The 21454-nt window shown below is 40.5% G+C and overlaps 1 protein-coding gene across 19 annotated transcripts in view; it reads left to right on the top strand.

The window, feature by feature from the left end:
- LOC138114469 (glypican-5-like) overlaps positions 1 to 21454 on the top strand; it is a 391856-nt gene that overhangs the window by 158093 nt on the left and 212309 nt on the right. For 16 of the 19 annotated variants that reach the window (XM_069023921.1, XM_069023914.1, XM_069023912.1 and 13 more), the window contains exons 4-6: positions 3722 to 3852; positions 8240 to 8299; positions 9825 to 9950. In XM_069023921.1, the coding sequence (XP_068880022.1) occupies positions 3722 to 3852; positions 8240 to 8299; positions 9825 to 9950 (317 nt within the window). Of the gene's footprint in view, positions 1 to 3721; positions 3853 to 8239; positions 8300 to 9824; positions 9951 to 20541; position 21454 lie in introns of those variants that run through there. The other 3 variants (XR_011152642.1, XM_069023927.1, XM_069023915.1) reach the window with 3 other exon arrangements.

Here is a 21454-nt window from a genome sequence, read left to right as displayed (position 1 = left end):
TGGCTTGGGTTGGGGACACATTGGTGGACAGAAACCTGCAGGCAAATGTGTCAGTGTTTTAATAATAACTCAAAACCCAATCAGTGGAAAAATCTTGTATTTTAAAACACTAATCTTCCCATTACAAAATCAGAGAAAATGACTGTTCCGATCTAGTGAAAAGGTCTTCTGCTTTAGAGAGATAAGATTCTCTTGGTATCCAGAAGGGCATGACATTTTTCCCATGTTTGATTATATCAAATATATTAAATATGACCTCAATGTTTAAGGTTACTCAAGCTGTTAGAGTTCAAAAAGATTCAGGACGAGAATTTTTCGATTTATTTTGTTAAGCCTCTGTAATAATTGTAAATAGTCACTCTTTTTAATAACAAATAGTAAGAGGTCAAAAAATGTGTATATATATGATTCTGTACTTCATTACCATGAAAAGTTCACAGCAGAAAAAAATGTAGCTATGGCTAGAAAAACAGATATTTAAGAGGAATCATCGATGTATAAAAAAAAGCTTTAATATGAATAAAAATGTCAGAATTATGAAACATGATTGATTATTCAGAAGATAACAAGGTATGGGGAATACCAGTTTTCAGCTGTAGATGTTCGCTGGTGGAAGACAGACTTGCTTCAATATCATGGCAGAGACAAGCAGGAAGACCTTAGGCTTAGGGTCTTACCATTAACAAAGGATGATTTTCTGTCAGTTTGTAATTTAAGAGTGGCAGACTTATTTTGGGTTTAAAAATCAAAGAACTGGGCTCAGTCATTCTTTATGTTGATTCCTGATTATTCAGAGTACTAGACCTTGAAATTAGGGTAAGAGCTTTAAGATTCCAGTCACCATTTCCAGGTGCACTGTTTCTCCTGTGGGTGGTGAGGATTGATTCACGATCTCTGGGTGAAAGTGACAGTGAAGTTGTCCGGTGCCCTTAGGATGGGAGGGAAACTCTGTGTCCCTCACTGTTGTTAACACCCAGGGAACTTGTAGATTCCAGGTACTGCAGTTCCAGAAAACACCTTTTTTGGCTTTTTTATGGCATGCCTCATGCTTTTCAGTTCACATAACATTATCTTATTTTTCATAAATGTCCCATCTGGAAAGTTAGGTGGTTTTTAATATATGAGTTGTTCTCATTTGTGCCATCAGCTTTGTGACTGCTCAAATTAGCTAGCAAAATTCAGGCTTTTCTGGTGTTTTATTTTGCAGAAAAATACACGTGTCGGAGAGGTGTGAAAATGAGTCCACATGAAAATCTGAAAGTCAGGTTTCTGTTTGACTCATTCAAAATCTGAAATGAATACGCCAAACAGGAATAACTCAAGAGTCATGGGAGTCTCCTGGGAGGGAGTTTATTTAGTCTCTGCATCCAAAGGTGTAGGGTACACCCAAATTCATGGAATTAAGTTTTCAAACCATCTGGATGTGCTGCAGGAGCAGTGGTGGGCTGAAATCCTCCATCCTTGCATGCCCAAAAGAGGTTGGGAATGAAGAGAAGCTGGTGATCCCTGCTAACTTTGAGGGAATGTCCTGTGGGAAGGGGTTTGAGTAGAAGAGGTGATGAGTGGCCAGCCTGGGGCTGCTGGGACTGCCTGGCCTGGGACCAGATGGGGGAGCTGGACTGAGAAGAAAGGCACTGAAAGCCTGTGTGACAAAAAAGATTGATTTGCCCTTTTATGTAACAAATTACTTTATTCTTAATGGACTAGAACTGGTTAAAATTTTCCACTGAGAAAAATTTTTCCTTCAAATAGTGTGGTTTTGTTTGATATGCAGGAAACTGTTATTACTGCTTAAAAAAAGAGCCCTGAAGCATAGGTTTGGCATAGAAAACACTGAAACCTGGGCAATCTAAAGAGTCATTTCTATAGTATCAAAGATTCAAATCAAAACAAAGTTGTTTTTTTCAGTTGGATGCTTAAACTGTTGATTCACAACAAAAACAATGACTTAAATATCTTTGAATCTTCTTTCAGGAAAAACAAAAAACTTGGGTGTTCTTCATCACTTATGTGTATGAAAACAACATTGCTTTTGTGAACCACTCTGATTTTAGTTGGTAAAAACTGTCTCAAATGCATAGTGACATGATTTGAGGTGTATGTAATTTGAAAACATGAACTTCAGTGACATGATGTAATCTAAGATGGATTTTGCAGAGACCTGTGCTGGAAATTCAGGTCTTTGTGCTGTAGGAGACCTGGAAAGCCTGGGATGGAGGGGAGAAAGCATCCTGTCCAGGAATGTGGTCCAGTTGTGTTGTACCCTCTGTCCAGCTCTAGAGGGTTCAAAAGGCTTTTTTTGTTTGATATTTTCATTTGCATAGAGTGGGTTTTTTTCTTTTCAGAAGTTTAGAAGGGACTGAAATAGACTATTTTATTTCACAAAGTTGTATTTTAGAACCGTGCTGTGCTAGCCCCTGGTGAGACCAGAACAATATACACAGTGCGTGGTGTTGAGTGAGGCAGCTGGCTCCCACCCTGGCTGCTGGAGATGTGTCAGGATTAATCCAGTATGTTCCCATTCAATTGCTGCAGTTTTAGGTTCTTCACAGCATATTATACTGCATTGGGCTGTAGCTCATATAACTAAAGCTGACAGTAACTGTCATGCCTATAGAGCTTCCAATTTTCCACATTCAGTTTGCTGTTTTTTCAGAGGAGAATGTCTTAGCTTCACATAGTAGTGGTTTTCCCGGAGGAAATGGCTAAGGCAGAGAAAATTGTCCTGTGCTTGTGCTGACACCTGCATCATAGTGGTGCAAAGGGACAGAGAAAGTTATCTGAAGTCATCTGTGGGCAGAGTCTTCAGCAGACTCGTAAGGGTTCTAAAGATGCAGGAAAGTGCACAGAGCAGTAAGATTCCATCTCACCCTGGTTACTGTGGACGATTGAAGAAGAGATACCAAATCCAGCGCAGTGTGGGATGATGGATTCTGTGTGATTCAGGTCACTGGTAGCACCATGCCCACAGTAGGATTTCCTTTGTGGTCTCTTCGTGTTTGCTTGGGGATTTAAGTGTAGGTAAAACATAACTGGTTACTCATTTGTGGATTAGAAAAGGAAGAGACTTGTCTTACTATTGTCACTTACAGCTGTTACAGCAAATAAACATGTCAGGATACACGAGCAGTGTCAGATTCACAGTGCATAAAGGATAAACACAAGCTTGCTTTCTCCTGGACTGATACTAAATCCCTGATGAGAGGCGTCGGGAAGGGCAGTGAGGACTGAGTGATGTTACATGGCCTGGTTAAAGGCTGGAAGAATTGGTTATCTTCTGATTACAAGCTCCTTCAAACTCCAGATAGACTCTGCTCTTTATACATGGGGCAGATGTTCCACAAAAATCCATGTACCTTGAAACTCCTTTATGTTATGTTTCTAAAGAAAAGCTTGGTTTGCCAATACTTCGTCAGTCACTGCTTCAGCCTGTTTCCAAGTGTGCTGTAGTCCAGGTAGCCACTGACAAATCCATGACTGCTGGATTTGACTGATGGAACATCCATTTCTGGTGTTCCTTGCCCTGCTTTGTAATTTGGTCCTTCTTTTGCAAGGCATTTGTTTCCAGCTCCTTGAAGGAAGAATCCTTCCTAACCTTTCTCTCACCCAGACAATGTCTCATGCACTGAACACTGACTGCAAGGAACAGGCAGACTTTTGTAGGGCTGTAAATGCATTTCTGCATTCACACCCCGTTTTCCTTTCCCTCCCGTTCTTACAGGTTGATAAAGTGTGTGGACAGCCCAAACAGCAAGAAGGGAACCTGTCATCAGCCAATATTGTGCCAGTGAAGGAAGTGACTGAAACCCAGACCTTCATGATGGCTCACACCAGCCTGAACAATAAAAGAAGGTAACCCTAGGCTGCAGTTGCTTTGAAACAAACCCTCTGCCTCATAATCTGCACTACTGGTTCTTTGCCCTGTAGTGTTTAAGCCAAAGCCACAGCTCTGCCACCTTCCCTGTGTGCTCTCCAGCCACTGCCATCCCTGGCAGTTGCACAGGTGACTTCGTGGTGTCACATTGTGGGTCTCTCCAAGAAAGACCAGACGAGGTATCATTGCTTAACACCAAGGTGTTCGTTATTTCCAGAATCTTTCCATGAAAATGGTGAAAGCTTTTCCTCGACAAAGTCTGAGGAAACTGATTTCCACAGTTGAGTCTAAGTACTTAAAATGTAACTGCCCAGGTCTGTAAGGACATGAGCTTATCCAGGGGCAGAAGTGGGAAGGAGGAAGGGGTGAAAAGGAAAGATTCATTGCCCTGACACCAAGTCAGCTCCTGGTTCCACTGGAGTGGGGAGGAGTGATAAGATCCTTTGGAATCTCCTTGATTCGTTACATAACAGAGAAAGAGCTGATGGAGTTTTTTAGGCTTGTTGTGTCCATCTTGGCTCCTGTTCTTCAGCTGAGCCCCATCTGGGACACCTACAGCTGAGTTACTGCTGTTGGCCTAGACAGGAGTATCCCTGCTCCCAGATCTCCTGAGATCTGTTACTTTACCTTGTGTAGCTCCTGAATTGGCTTTCTATACACTCTAAGTGGGGAGGAAAGGATGCTTTTGGAATCCCACTCATGATACACGAGTAGATGTCAAAGCAAACTGCCCATACAGTCACAGTGCCTGTTTCTGGCTGACACGTTGCCCTCTGTAACAGCAGTGTTAATCTGGAACAAGCCATGTCAGTGGGGTCGTGCTGGGCTTCCCTCTATCCAATACCAGCATCTAAACCACCCAGGCAGTCCATGTGTATCTCTGGCTGTTGGATAAGTGGATGACAGACAGCAATGTTAACTTTTCCATAGCCTGGGTTCTGGAGTTTCATTTGGGAAGATGAGATTTTTATCCATTTCTGATTTAATTCTCAGCTTGCATGAATGGAACAAACACTGCTTTAAAAGATAAAAGTAGTAACAGCAAGCGAAGTTTTTTGAGTGATGGTGATAATTTTATCCTTTTGTAATTTAAAATCAAAGCATAACAGCTTGTGCTAGTGCTTGCAGTTAATAAATTTTTACCATGCAAATCAGAAAAAAAGAGCTTTAAAGAAATTAAATTAATAAGTTCAGCAGTAAAAGTCCAAAGAACAGTTGTAGTACGATTATTGAAATAGGCTTTTAACAGCACAGAGCCCTGGGCCATCTTCTGTGTAACTCACTGACTTGGCTAGGGCTTAACACTGGCAGCCCAAAAGCCAGAGCTGCCAACCTGTAAACAGGGGACCTCTTAAACAGATGCAAATTTGTGTCTTTCATGGCATGACAGCCATTCTTTCTCACCTGAGGATCTGCTTCCTCTCCTTCCTAACCATCTAGAATTATTTGGATATTGACTTTTCAAAATGTAATACTTGTAGATGGAAAAGAAAATAAACTAATGCACTGTAAATTAGACAGTTTGCCAGAATTGGTCTGCAGACTGAAAATTAATTTATCAAAAAAATCTAAACTAAGTCCCTGCTTATATAATTAGCATGAAAAATTACTGAATTACAGTGTTGATAGGTATTGTGGAGAGCCTGTGCACCAAAAATGAATGATGGAAATATGCCATAAATAGTAAGAAGTGGAAAATTTGAAGCTATTCTCCACAACTTCCTATAAAACACATGGCCTGAAGCTTGTACTTCTGCTTCTTGAAAACAATTGTGAAACCACAGAGTGAAAGACACAGTGATTGGCTGCATCACTGCATTGTTCATTCTCCATCATTTAATCACATATAATATCAATAAAAAGCAATTTAAGGTAATAAAAATCTGTAATACATGGGTGAAATAATTTCTGCAGTGGGTTGTGTAAAATGCACTTAGAGTGATAGATAACTGCTACAGGGGAACCAGATTATGAGAGCAATTATGTCAATCTTTTGTGATGCCCTTCCTTCTGGTGATTTAAAGAAATGAAGAGCGATAATGTCAGCTGCCTGTCAGTTCAGGTGCAAGGTCAGACTGAGCCTGTCTGTTGGTCTGGGTAATAGACATCCTTCCAAGTGATCCTTTAATTCAAGGGGAGTATGGAACATGGCTGCAGCCTTTCAGAGTAAGGAAAGAAAAAGAGAAGGAATGAGCCAACACTCTCCAAGTGAACAGAAAAGCTGTGGCTCATTCCCTAATGTGTTGGAGCATTCTTGAGCTCAAAGAAAAGAACCTCTCTGGTTGGCACATCTGTAGGAGAAACCACAATCAAGTGGGCTCTCCTCTCTTGTATACAACCTGCTCAGAGATGCCCTTAAAACCCCAATGCCAGACAGCTACAGATGGATATTTGCTCCAGAGGTATTGAGTCTCTGCTAGGCCACATAAAAAATCAGACTCCTTTTCTGAGGAGTTTGAGAACCTCTGGTTTCAGCTGTTGTGCAGAGCCAGGGCTGCTGGTGCAGTTTAAAGTGGGGTTGTTAAATGGTGTCCCTTGGCCAGACATGGTTCTTCAGGGGGAGGTGTTTAGGGTCTGACTGGAGCCAGCCCTTCTCACCCTTCACTCTTCTGCACAGCAAGATCTGCAAGGTCCTCAAATGCACAGAGCAACTGGATCCTCTTTTGCAGTAGTTAAACCCTTTTTTTCTCCTCTTACTCTAATGGGTTCCTGGGAGATTTCCTATCTCTCTTTATTTTACTCTGCATTCCATTCCTGCATATTTTTTGTTATGCATCACTTAAGTGTTGGGGACAATAATGAAAGAAGCTGAAACTTGAATAAATGTTGCACGATCTTGCAAGAAACCATTTCCTATGATTAAACTGGAAAGCATAAAATTGATTATTAATTTTTTTTACCATTACACAATTGTAGTTGGGGATTAACTGAAACTGGCAGCATTGCTGCTGTAGTCATTTTTTAATGTGGAGGTTACTATAACATGTAATAGAGATGACAAGAAAATTGAAACCATATGATGGTACAGGGAATGTAAATGGCATGTACAGAATCTCAGTAAATAGGAATGTTATTGCTGAGTTCAGCACAAAGAGCTGTTCTGGTCAGGGTCTGGTCTCCTAGCAAAGTTGAATACCTGCCTTTTAGCATCTCTGCTCCATGGAACATTTCAAACCACTAAACAAAGACTGGTTACAGAGCTGTATATAAAATATGTTTCACAAAGAACTGTAGTGTATTAGGTCCCTAACTGGAGGAAGACGGTTTTGAAATTATATTTTGTTGGGATTTCTTTATTATGCTGTGAGTTTACAGATGTTTTATACATCTTAAAATTAACAACTTAGGCATTCCTTTGGGAATGCTTGAGGTCAATGATACCTATTTCATTTAAAATAAACTATCTATTGGGTCAGACATCATATGATTTTATTAAAATTTGGGTAATAAAGAGCTAGTAAGAACAGATTATTAATGTCAGATGCACGTTAACCACTGGCCAGGGCTGAAGTTTCAGCTGATCCAGATTTTCCCTGTTAGAAATTTTCATTTGGCTTTTTGAGTGGCTGTGTTGGAATTACTGCTAGCAGGTGCCACTCACCTGATGGTCAGTGCAGGCCCCTCCTGTCCTGTGGCCACTCCTGCCAGAACTGCTGCCAGAACATGTGATGGCAAAGCTGCACCTCAGGCTGCTGAAGGTGGTGCTTGCTCTCCCCAGTTAAGAGCACTAAATAATCACCAGGGTTGTTTCCACAGTTCTTCCTCCAATATGGCCTCAAAGCCTGTATCTCCAGTTTTGCAAAGTTGGGTGTTTTTTCAGTGCTGCAATCCCAGAACAGCAAAAAATACCTGTATTTATATTATTTATTAACAGGCTGTAAATTGCTCATTGTACCAGAACATGAATGCTACTTGATTGTATCCCCCTTCCCATGGCTCTTATTCTTAACTGTTTGCCATTGTTTTCTTGTACAGCTTCATGTATTTCCAGTGCTTCCATTTGGTATCAGTTACAGTTGATTTAAGTACCACTGAATTTACTTTCAGCTTTCTGCTGTGTGCGCTGCATTTGTAATTCTGCTCTTATTTGAAAATGATTGGGACAAACAATCTCAGTTGTACTTCTTTCCAGTATTGAATTGACATTTTTGATTGCATGTATACTTTGCAAAAATCTCATGATAATTTTCCTCCTTATTTATTTTCTTATATTGTCCTATGCATGTGCTCGATGACCTTTCTTTCAAATAATTTTTACTTTTCTCTTTTGTTTCTCATTTCTTTTCCTCATTTGCCTGAATTCCTGCTTCTCCCCTACTCCCCAACCTCTCCTGATTGATCCGTATTCTCCCCGGGCTATTCCAGTTCTCTGCCTCTGAAAGCTTCAAAGAATGACAAATCAAGAAGTTTGAAAAAAATCTCTCGGTAAGAATGAAAACAAGGTGACATGCTTTGTTGTCTTTACACCTAGCTCATCTCCAGCTGTAATCTAGGAGCTGGCATACTTTTGATTGCTGCTTTTACATTGTGGGGCACTGGGAAACTACATTTTCTACCCTAGTGTGTTTAGTTTTATAGTAATGAAAAGTAAATATTTTCACTCAGTAAGATGGAGAGTTGGACACAGAATGCTGCATTTGCTAAAATACTACTTTGAAATGTCAGAGCCCCACTCTGCTGAGAATGCAGACGAGTTTAAACCTCTGGGGTGAGCTGAGTAAGGCAACCTTTAGACTCTTAAAAGGGTGCTAGTTTCCTCCTTCAAAGAAGATTCTGATTTAGAACCTGTAGAATCTTTGGCATCTGTGTTTCCCTTTGGAACTGATCCTCTTAGGCTGTTCTGTCAGGCAGCCTTCTGGCTGGACCTGGCTCTACTCTATAAATACTCAGAGCTCATGTTTGTAAGTTGGTGCTCAAGAGGTGGAAATGCTGATTACCTCCTTGTAAGCCCCCAAATTCCTGCTTTTTTCTTTGCTTTAAATACCAGCTTTCCTGCTCTGTTAGGCTAAGTTAGTTTCTTAGGACTGATTTATCTAGAGCAGGATTTCATCACAGAAGGTAAATGAGATGGTTAAGCACTTTTGAGAAAGTATAAAGATAGCTCTGGGGAGAGATGGCCACTGCCTCAGCCTTGCAGGGATAGATATTTACCAGTGGATTTGATGTTGTTTAAAGCACTTGTTGCTCCTAAGGAGTGATAAATCCTGACTGGTTGTGTGCTGAGCTCCATCCAGCTGTATCCCCAGGCACCTCTTCAGTGCAGTGTCCCCTCACAGCCTGCCAGGCTCAAACACTGGAAACTAGAATGAGTCCTTTGGCCTCCCTGGTGGAGCTGCTGAGGGAGTTCTGAGCCAAGCACAGAGCTGTAATAGCTCCAGCTCAGTCTGTGTCCGGCATCATGTTCTCCGTATCTTTAACATACCAAACAGGAGCTTCTAAAGCAGTGGAGTAGGGTGATTTCTCATTCTGAAATACTCTGTTGTGTGCTGAATTAACACTTGCTTTGTTAGTTTGTTTTTATGGCTACCTCAGCCAGGTATATATTAGAGGTATAATCAGATTATAAAAGAGGCAGCAATTTACCCTCAAGGCAATTTTCCATAAACAGTCATCAGAAATATACTGTCTGTACTGGCTATGCCTTTAATGATGATGTTTTCTCAATGTTTTTTAATCTGTTTATAAAGAATAGGTGTAGCCTTTTTCAAATTTTGTGAGAGACCTGTTAACACAATGTGTTAAAAGCATCCCCTTATGTGTGTATTTATGTGTATTGACACTGGACTAATTAAAACTGGATGATTTATAAGGAGTAGAAATACACTAGAAATAGAAATTACTCAGATTACTTATTTTCTAAAGTCTTGCTCTGGTGGAAGGTTAGGCTGGCAGGGGGTTTAGCTGCTGAGTTTACTGTTGTGTTGTTAAATGTGTTCTTCCTACGTTACAGAGAGTTCATCAATTACATGAAGCGGTCCCGAACCTTTTATGCCTCTATAGCAGAAAGGCTTTGTGATGGAGACCTGGTGATGAGAGACAGCTCAACCTGCTGGAATGGAGAGGATGTTGTAGAAAGGTAAAGTTACAAGTAAAAGTTTGCTGTAATGGTGAAAAAGGTATCTTCACATCCTTCTGATGGTTCAGCAGCTTTCTAAGACACTGTTGCCATCGTAAGTTTTTCGTCGTAGTGAACTTAGTGAATTGAACTTGTTTAATTGAGAGAAGGTTTTGTTAAAGTATAAGCTTGTAATTCCTGAGTTTTAGGTATCTGTATTAGATATAGTGAATGGCTTTCTTGAGAGGCTGCATTGCAGGTCCTGTCCTCTCCATGCTGAGGCAGCTCTGTCTGTAGGATCCTGCCCTGTGTGGCTCAGTGAGGGAGCAGCACCTCTGGGACTGGCTGGAGGCCCCTCACAGGGTGCTCTGGATGGGCTCAGCAGTGCAGAGCTGAGCATCATGTTGGGCCTTGATTAGAAAATATGAAGCTCTTCCTGTAGAGGTGTCAGAAAAACACAGTGACCAGACCATTGTGTTTTTAAAGAATTTCCCTTTCCAGAATTTCTGCTGTAGCACTGTGAATAACAGCTGCTCTTAGAATTGCCCAGCATCCTTATCAGAGCAAGTTCTGCAGGCATTCTTAGAAAGTAACAACATTACATTGTTCCAGGTTGGTAGAGCACCTGGAAGCTCTGTGGGGTGAAAAGGCCTTTCTAGTTTCTCAGCTAATTTTTTTCCCCTCTGTATTTTATCAGTGTCTTTCCCATCACCCTTTAGACTCTAAACTGGAATATACACTTGCAGTTCCAGAAGCCAAACTTGTTGCTGTCATTTCTTTTATTCTGTATAACATGAGGCAACATTGCCCTAAGGAGAAAGAGATGTTTAGAACACAAGTGTATCTTTACTATCACTGTCAAAGTATACCTCAGTTTTTGCAGGAGAGCTGGTTGGAAGTGTGCCAGTGAATGTTCTCCAAAAATTTTTTTTGTGAAAACAGAAAAGTTCCATGGGACTGTGTTGGCTTTCATGATGTTTCTTTTTGAAGTGGATTTTGTGGTCTGTAGCAGTTATAAAAGATAAATTTCTAGGGTTCCATTTTCTTGCTTTAAAACAATTTTCATGATTGCAGATTGTTTTGTAGGAACTTACTGAATATTTCTGACACAGAGCAAAGATATGGCACTTACTCTCTGTCCCATTAATGGGGGTTCTGACTCCCACATAGCTCTGTTTAGTTTTCTCATGTGTAAATAACTTCAGCTTAATTACATCCAAGATATTTGGAGATAAATGCATCTCTAACACATCCAATGAACTTTAATGTTTCAATAGATACTGTCATTACAAAAGAATTATAGAGCATATGTTTGAAGATTCTGGCAACAAAGCAGTACTCTAAATATTGATGTATACTGATTGCAATACTGGATGAAGTTTTTACTGTAAAAATAATGGAGAGGAAACAGGAAGAATATCAATATTTCTAATCAATATTTCCGTATCAGAATCTCTTTTGCTTGTGACATGTTGCTGGATGCACAGTTAACTTTTAGAACAAACAGCTTTTTGGCCAAAAGAAAAACAAGAAAAGCCAAACAAATGAAAACAAACATTTTCTGTATCAGTTTTCTGGGGAAAAAAAAGTTACATTTAATTTTTATCTTAATTTGTTTAAAAAAAACCCCAAACCACTCAAATTGCTGATATACATGTTTTAGAAAGGCATGAAGGGGAAAGCTGTTGTTACGTTCCTTTGTCAGTCTGTAACTTTCCCAGAGCTGAAGACTCATGGAAAAGTTTCAAGTTTGAAAGGAATAGGAAGCTGGGAAACATAGCAGGGAAGAGACTAACAAGATCCCTCATATTTTGAATAACAAAGCAAAAATAAAGGAAAAAGGAAACCTAAACAACCTGCCCTCAAAGATAACAGCAGCAAAGGATCCAACCCCAACACCAAAGCTAGATAGATGTTTGTAGTTAACATATTAAATGGGCAAAATGGAAAACAAAAAGGTTAAATTGATGTGTTTAACCAGACAGCTATAGGTAGATAAATAATATAAAATACAATAATATATAAATGTTATACATTTATATGTTCTCTCCCAGTATTGATTACCTTAAGAGGAGGAGACTTTCTGGGCAGCCTGCGCTGCCAGCAGTGCCACACCAGCAGCACAAACAGGGCTCCTGCTCGCTGGCACATTCTGCTCCTTTCATCACCTATTTTATAGGCTGGACTTGTCACAGTTCTCCCCACGTGAGACATAAACCTGTCCTGGTGATGCCTGAAGATGCATTCCTCTTTGCTCTTTCTCCTTTCCCAGGGCATTAAATAGCAGCAGTAGTAAACAGCTCTGAACTCAAAATAGAGCCTTTTTATTAACTGTGGGTCAGCAAATAGATCGCCCTGATGGGTCTGGATGAACCCGAGTTTAAGGTTACTGGGGCTGTGGAGCTGGCACAGCTGCAGTTCCTGTTTCCTCCACACTACTTGCATTTCATAATGCTGCTGGAAAGCTGAGCATTATTTAGGCTCTGTGCTAATTGGCATGCAGGCTCTTTAGGAAAAACGAACTCGAGCTTTAAAAACAATTTGACACACAAATGCAGCCTGAAACAATATGAAACTATTACTCAGAAATGAGGATAGTGCATTCAATTAGTAGACAAGGCACTTGAGGTCTGATAAACAGGATTAGTCTTGTACCTTTTTATTTTAGTTTAGTTCTTTGGATTGGATTTTGCCATATTTAAATCATTGTGTTTGCAGGAAAAAGAAGTTTGAGCTGCCAGTTAATTCACTGTAAAAAGAGTCAGATTCCCACTGGTTTCTGACTATGCTTCTGGCCTGCTCTTCAGAGAACAGGAAGAGATGGCTTTGCTAGGAATCCTCCAGTGTCAGTTCAGGACAAAATTAGAAATACTTGCACCAGGAGTACTGTCTTTCTCTTAATTGCTCTTTTGAGCAGCTTGTTCCTGAAGCAAGACTTCATATAAGAAATCGTCCCTGCACTAATGAATGGTCTCGGCTTAATGATTGTTGAGCTATAGACATTTCTAACTTGGATCCTACACAGAATTGTTGGATCAGAAGATCAAACTTAGATTTATTTGGAGTGAAGAAAGAAAAACCACTCTGAAAATCACTCCAGGGAGTTTTGTGTTTGTTGCCTCTCCATTTCAAGAGGAAATTTTCTGAGTTTCCAAATGAAATGCTCTTTTTGTTAATGCCAGTTAGCTTTGTCTGAAGTATCGTTAGTGATGGTAGAAGTTGAAAGATTCTGCTGGTCAGACACAGCTTTCCATTGCATAGGCATCTCCTCAGGTGTGCATGGGTGGATTTTAGCTGGAATGGGTTGCTCTGAATGTGGCAGACCTCGAGGCTGGTATTGCATAAACATATGAGATGCTAAAGTTGTCATTCTCCTTTGTCCATATCTGCTGTGATTTTGTAGTGCTACGAGGAGTTAAAAGGTATAAATACATGCTCATATCACTGCAGTGTACAGGTTTGATGTGTAGTACCCTGATTTGGTGGGGGACAGGGAGGAGATCTTTTACAGCAACTTGTTTTTCCACTTGGAGTCACTTTCTCAGGAACCTTCAGCTGTAGGGTTAAAAACTTGGACATGTAAATGGTTTTTAAACCAGGTTACCTGGAACAGAGAAGAAGGATGTTTTGTAACAGCCAGTAGGGATCCACATTTCTTTTCCTTCTTTCTCTCCTTCGTTCCTTAACTTGTTTTTGTTGGGATTTTGCATTGAGTGGGGGGATTAGGGGACACCTGTTCACGGGCTTGAACAGATCATGTCATGGGTTGTTAGGCTCTCAGGGCCTGTGAGAGCTGGCTGAGGAAGGAAGTGGCAAATCACAGTGACTTTGTTTTCTCAAAATGTGTTCCTTTAGGGACTTTCAGTTTTTATGAGTTTAGCGCTTTCATTGTCCCCTTTCTCATTTCCTTAGGCTCTAGTAAGCAGCCATCTGGATATGGAAAACAGAGATAGTCATTTAGCCTTAGCATACTTAAAGCATGTTTAACTCCTGTTGTTCTTGTGCCATCAGTGTAAACAATTTCTAGAGATATACTTGTGACTGTAAACTGCAAAATGCTCTCTCTATTTTTGCAGTATTTTTCAGATTTTAGGGTATTTTCCAGGACTTGGGATGTTTTTGTTGGTGTTTGTTTCAGTTTGGGGTTTATTTGCAGAGAGAAGGTGAGTTCTTTGGTTAGCTTTTTTAAATTTTAAGCCCCATAGAATAAACCAAATACACACTGTCAGAAGTGACCATTTAAGACATAAATTTACCTGAGTTTACCCTTCAGAACGATGCAGAGCTCTGACAGGCTTGGAGTGGCAGACTGTCCTTCTGTCAGGATGGTTGAGAGGTGAGTGCTAACGTTCTTTGCCATGAAAGCATGTAAATGTTAATAAGGCTGCTAATTACCTCCTGAATTCTGAAGGCAAATCACTTAGCAGCAAAGGACAGCACTGGGCCCTGTTCTCCCAGTTCACTTCTCTCAGATGGGAAAATAAGTCCTGTGGTTTTGGTCACTGAAAATGAGACATTTTGCAGAAGTAAAGACAGAAGGGTTTCATACACAAACTGGTTACCTTCATTAGACACATACTTCATCTGTTCCACAAAATACATCTGTGTGAGCATGGTCAGATTCCCACGGGACAGTGCCAGGCCACAGAATAAGAAGGAAGGAGGAAGAGTTTGTAGAGAATCAATCAGGGAGCATAGCTGGGGGTATATGGAAGTCAGCTGTGTAAGAGGAGAGGAAATAGGAGTAATGCTCAGTCCAGAGATGCTGGAAGGAGAACAGCTGAGGATGCTGAGCTGCCTGGAGAAGTCTTTGCTGGGATACCCTGTTTCAGAGCTCCCACCCTCGGGCAGCAAAGACTGGTCTCTGTCTCACTGATCAGCAGCACAGAGGCTTTGTTCACTTCTGGGGAATATTCTGGTTCATGCTTGATTGACAAGAAGGTTCTGGAATTAGAGCTCTGGGATTGGTCACATAAAGGAGGATGGAAAAGCCAGTGTTCATTGCAGTGGTTCTGCTCTCCCCTGCTTTGCTTGGGAATTGTGTGCAAATTCCAGTGTATCGCAGTAGTACGGTACAGACTACAGACTCTTGAAGGCATTGTTAACAGCAGTCCAGCATGCAGCAGTGCTTAGCAGGCCCTTCTAACAGCTGAGATGCAGAGCCACACAGCAATCTGCACTATTTTCTGTGTTTACAAGGTGAGAGGCTTCACTGATGATGGAAAGAAGCAATTACATTTTAAACACAGAGCATTATGCACATAATTAGATTAGAAGTGTTCTTACTCTCAGCCACTAACCTGTAATACGTAGATAAAAATATGTATGCTGTAGGTAGTGCCACCACAGTGGACTGGACTAGGTTTTAAAAGATGCTTATAAAAGAAAATCTGTTTAACTAGGAAAACAGCAATATAAGGAAATAAGTGCTTCAGTAAGGATATAATATTTGTCCTTGTTTCTAATAGGAATAAATGCAATTTCAGTTTGATTTTAGAGAGGATTTCCCTAAAGTGTTAGGCAGCTTTTGGTTATGAACAGAAAATGTGGTCCAAATGAATTGGTAATAGACTGTGAAAGTGAAGCTGTTTGGTTGCATTTCAGCAATTTCAGCAAACAGAAAAAGAATTGGTTAGCAGTGGATGTTCAGTGTGTCTATAACCCATGTGAAGTGATTCCTTATGAAAAGCAAGCACACAAATTCAACCAACAAGCTGTGTTCCATCTGCTGGAGTTACTCAATGCCACATAATAACACCTGCATGACTTTTCTTCTGCAGGATCACAGAGGGCAGCATAGTAGGCTGATACTAATTGAAGGAATTATTATGTAGTGGCAGAAAGGGTGTCCCTAAAATATCTCCCAGGGGTTATGGGAATACACAGATGTAGAAAGGGGTGACTTCTGTGGTGGTTTGAGATTAGTGCCACATAGGATCCTGTGGCTAGGTAACTCTGGTTCTGCCTCTGTGAAAACCACGAGCTGTTCTATCCTCAATCACTTGGAGACTATCTTTCTGACAATCAACAGGGACATTACAATGCCAGTAAATAATTAGAAGAGAGTTCCTTAACCCTGTTTGTTTGATGACAGTCTCACTCTAAAACAGAGTGGGCAAAAATGGAATTGGGAAGTCTCCTTCCTACTTGTAAAACTGTTCATAGTGAGGCTCAGTGCTTTAGAGATTTTTGAACACATGGACAGCAGGAAGGGGTGAGTGTCTCAAAATCTGTTACCATCACAGGACTTCTCAGCTATGAGAATACATTAAAGTTGGCCATTGATTACTACAGGACTTATTTTCTCCGTAGATTGGGAAGATACATTCATTTCTTTGGTCAAGAGCCATTTCTAATATTGCAAAAAATTAAGCTGTGAGAAACAAGCTTTCAGCCCCAGTTTTCTGTCCTGTCAGAAGGGTCACTGTTACACTTTTGGGACCATTTGCAACGAAATGGTCATGAAATACTTTATATGTATCCCATAACTACCTGTGAGTAAGGTGCCTCCTCTGCTGAGATCACAGAGAGTGTGGCCCACAGCTGCTGTGCTGTGTGCTGAGACCTTTGGAATCCCAGACAGAAGCTTTTTAAGTACGAATGCAAGGCTGTCCCCAGAGAACCCTTCAGAACCGAGATGCTGCAGGCAGTAGGTGCAGTCTGGGTTCAGATTTGCTGTGTGACTGTGCTGTGGCTGGGAGCAGCAGCACCCTCAAGTGCAGGCTGGGTTGAAGCCATGTGCTTGAGGACAGGCATCATTTTACACCCTACATATGGACACAATCTTTCTCCCTATGCTATAAAAGAAACCTCTGTAAGCGTACATCGTGAATTTTGGTAACAATCCTTCCCTCTCTCCCCCTCCATTGAGCAAGGAATGGTTGCACACGTGCCCCTCTGCCACATTGTATTTAAAGTTGCTTCTTGTGGCACTTCAGTGCCTTTATTTAAGGATTTTCTGTTAAGTAGTAAAATCATGGCTAAATTGAGAAGGAATTATTTGCTTCTGAATTTCATGACTTCTGAAAATTAATGTTTGGGTTTGAAAATACAAATTGAATTTCCATTCTTCAGGAAAGATTTATGAGTTTTGTCATAAACATAAGAAATTTTTTTATGGTTTTGCCTAGAAATCATGTTTTCTGGTGAGGCTTTTTGTTAGGAATAAGATTATTTTAAGTTCTTCTCCTCACCATGAATTTCAAAAAGGTCAAGGCGCATCTTCACTAGGATCCATGTTGGAAAAAGGGTGTGAAGAAAAGTGACAGAAGTCAGTGATGTTTATACATGGTATCTAACCCATAGATACTTGTGTCAGACCATTTGGCTGAATTTCACCTTGGTAAGATAAACTGATAAGTCTGTATGCTTAATAGCTTTATTTTTGTTGGTGGTGATGTAGGGGTTTGATTGACTTTTTGTTTGGTGGGTTTTTTTAATGCAATTGTCAAGGAAAGACAATTTTAAGTATTTCAGTCCTGGAAACTATCAACAGATTGATCTCAGTGTGGATAATTCATTAAATGTAATTATGTGCTGGCTATTGGGAGAAAATTTAACACCAGGAAGGAGCAATGTGTTGAATTATCCAGGACAGCTACAGATGAGAAGCTAATGTGAGTCAGAAGGCAAGTCTTGTATAAAGGTACAGAGAGAGCCAGGAGCAAGCTGGGAGTTCTTCATGTGGCACAAAAAGAGCACGAGAAGCCCGACTCAAGGCATGAGGAACTGCTCAGCCAAGGCCTGTTGGTGAAGTTTGATAGAATGATTGTGTCCTCCTGGGCTGGACTGCTGAGGGGTTTGGATGACAGATCTTGGTGCACATTGTGCATGACCTGGTGGGCAGCAGGAGCTCCTGGTGCTCAGGCTGGGTTTGGGGTCACTTGAGGAACTCTGCTGGCAGCTTCACTAAACCTTTTACAGTTCAGCCTCGAGGAGGAGCACAGAATTAAGTCCAATATTTTGGTGCTTCTCTCTAAAGATGGGTTTTTTTTCCCCTTTTTGTTTTAAAATTGTGCTTTGGGTTGTGTTCTGTGCATAGTATAGTTATAAATCACACTGATGTAGTGAATGCAGTTCTGGGGATTGACTCATGAGAGCCCATGCCACTGCTGGTGAAGGACCTGATTGTTGGAAACAATCCTCCTGCTGTGAGATCACCCTCTCATCTTACTTGCAGTGGTAGACTTTTTTCTTAGTTTATGTTGTTACTGTGGTATGTCCAGGCAATTGAAATGGATGGCTTAGGTCAGTACTTGAAAAACATTTCTGTAAATGCAAATGGACATTTGCCTTGCAAAGGCATTTTTTGGACACTGCAGCACTCAACATTTTCTTTCTGGTTCAGGGACATGAACACAAATAATACTTGATTTCAGAGTTTCTTGGGGAACACCTCTGGATTTGGTATCTACTCAATATCTACTTGACTCCCTTGAGCAGAATTCATGGAAGAGTAAATCTTGTCATACAGTCACCAGCTTGCTCCAGTGGGACAGTACTTTTCAGATGCAATGTAACAGGGACTAACTTGATAGTATCATAGTATGTCTTTTATTGTGGCAAGTTTGGGATATTTTTTATTGAAGAGTAAAAAGGAGTGATGGGTAGATACTCTTCTGTATGCTATTTTTTTTTTTTTTAATTCAGAAGGAAAGAACAGCCCTTATTTAGTCAGAAAACTGAAACTTTCCAGTTAAAATACTACAGTAATAATATAGCTGTGCTCCAATCATTGAAACTCTTCTAACACAAACAATCCAGACATGGTTAAAGTCTGTGGAAAATATCCAAGGTAAAGTTTATTTTCTCGTGCAGGGTCCAACACAGTGACTTTATACCTATTCCTCTTAGGAAAGGTCACACTCAAAGTCCTATTGAAAAGATAGAAAGTAAAAGTCTTATCTGATCCTTCTTTGTCTTAGCCAATGATTCTTCCAGGAGGGAAGTAAAATTCATTTTCTTTCATTTGCAATGGGTGTGCAATACAGCAATATAAACAAGGAGGAGAAATTCTATCAAGGCCTGGAGATATTGGACTGAAAATGTATTCTTGAGAATATCAGTTAAATGAGATATCAGTAAGAGTGTTTTTAATACTGATACAACTAATCCTTTCTCCTAAAACTATAGGGTAGGGTTGGAAGTGGGGTGCTTTTGTCTGTTAGATGAAAAGGATTACCATATGATGTTTGGATTTTGGTATTTTTCAGAACACTGAATTTTGACCTGATTTCAAGTCGAAATTGAAGACTTAAAAGTAACAGTGTATTTAAAAAAAGTAGTTGGAAGCAAATTTTCTCATTTTCCTTTCCTAGTCCTCTGTCCCAGCAGTGATAAAAACAGAATTTGTAGACTATTGAATGAGCAGGTCAGTGAAAAAAAAAAAAACATGCATTACATTCTCTGGACTTTGAAGCAGGAATCCATCAGTGTTTTAACAGAGCCGATCAAATAATAAATTTTATATTTTTCAAATGGAAGGGAATTATGTGAGGAAGGTGTTGCTGAGATAAAACCTGTAGTTGCTTAAATGAAAACCTTTTAGTGGAAATGCAAAAAAAACCTCTGCATAGTTCTCCAGCCTTCCTCCCACCTTGGTGCCTGGTTCAGTGGAATCAGTCTGTGTGAATTAATTTAGATGTAAGTTGAACTGTATATATATATACACCTGGCAGTTCGATGCAGGTTTTACTGTGCTAGTGGGATGATCTTGCTGTAAATTGTCATGAAGGTAAATTAGCCCTTCAGGCTGGTTTTATTTGTGTTATAGGTACTTTGTATCTTAAGGGTGGAGGAGCAGTCTGTTTCTGCTGCTCTCCAAGTGTAAGTGCCAAAAGACACAAAATAATCTCCTTTTTGCTGGTTTGTATTCCTTGTTTGGGCTTGGGGTAGATGCTGGCAAAATATCTTCGGTTTAGTGTAATGTGTGTGTGATTTAACACATCCAGCTGCAGCCAACTTCTTAGAGAAATTGCTGTGGCAAGGCAGGGTAGACTCCAGAGTTAGAGCTGGAGTCAGGGAGAGGCATTTTTCTTGTATTGAACTGGTTTTCACTGGAAACATGTTGATTCATTGAAATGGGGGGAAAAAAAAGTAATCTAGATTCTGGCTGGGAAGGCTGAAGAGTCTCCCAGATTGCCAAGAAACCTGTTCTGCTGTGGGGAGATGGTCACTCTCTCCTGCTGGGCCTGCTCTGAGTGTAAGGGATAAAACATTCACCACACCTCTGAAGGGTACCCAGTGTGGAGCTCTGCACTTGGGGGATCAGCTGCACTGGGGTTGGCTGGGCTATCAATCTCAGCTTTAATAAGTGAGGATGTGGACTGACATTATTCTCCTGTGTGAAAGGTTTTGTGTTTTCCCAACACAGAACAGGTAAACTTCTGAAATGCTGGTATTTTTGGCAGAATGAACCCCATGCTGCTGCCTCTTTCTAGCCCCAAACTGATGTCCCAGTAACACAGGGTTTGCTGCCTCCAGTAGGATTCAGAGCCATGGCTTGTGGTTGGAGGCAGATTTGCCTAGATTAGATGAGTAGACACAAAGATAGTTTGACAAATGTTAAGTATCATTTAAAAGTAGTCTAATTTATACATTGTTTATCCCACAGCCTCTCCAGATTATTGACACAAACCCATCTTGCTGGCGCTGTCCCTGCCTTGTGTGTACTTTCACTGACCTCCCCAGTAATGCTTTTTAGAACAGATGAGCTCTTCTGTGCTGAGACTTGGTGCTTTACACACAGCCACAGAAAGAACCCAGTGGATTGATGGGAATAAAGAAAAAACGAGCTTTGATGGAAGTTTTGCCTTGCTCAGCTGATGAATCCAACCTGAGCCTCCCCTGTTCTGTCCAGGTAGTCTCTTGCCAGCTGAGTGTAGTGGTGAGGGTGAACTGTGATTGCATTTTCAAAGTGTTTTCTCACCCATGGTGCTACCAGAGACCTTGAGCAAATAAGAGCCATTAATAACCCAGTAGCTTTTTGCATTGATCAGTTAATACACAGAAATGGCACCCAACTTGTCAAAGTGATTGCAGATATTTCACAACTTAGTAAGTGTCTGGCTCATCTCTGTGTTATTCAGAATAAAAAAACACAAATATTTGAAATTATGCCCAGCATTTAAAGGTATTACCAACACCAATTTTTCCATGTGCTAGGTTTAAATTAATTTCTTAGAATGCTTAAGTAGGGAATGTTACATCTTTCTCAGTTCTCTGCTGCACTTATTTTCTTCTTGACCCGGATTTGTGTTTCTTTGTGTCTTTGCTTTACTTGCTGCAGAAATAATTCTGTTTGTAGAGGTGTTCCTGGCATCCCTACTCACTTGAGGTTTGATTTGATTAGAGAAAGGGGAACATGGGGTCTGCAAACATCTCGGTGTCTTTACTGGCAGCACTTATTGTAGAAACTTTTGAAATGCTCTTGAAACCGTGCTGGTGCTGGAAAAGCAAATTTGAGCAGGATGAAAACTTTCCAAAGCTGGCTTTGAAAACCAACAAAACCCCAACTCTCTTTATTT

The sequence above is a fragment of the Aphelocoma coerulescens genome, chromosome 9 (genome assembly GCF_041296385.1).
Source record: "Aphelocoma coerulescens isolate FSJ_1873_10779 chromosome 9, UR_Acoe_1.0, whole genome shotgun sequence".
Lineage (NCBI taxonomy): Eukaryota > Metazoa > Chordata > Aves > Passeriformes > Corvidae > Aphelocoma > Aphelocoma coerulescens.
The sequence above is the reverse complement of the archived record's forward strand: the minus strand, read 5'-3'. Positions and strand labels throughout refer to the sequence as shown.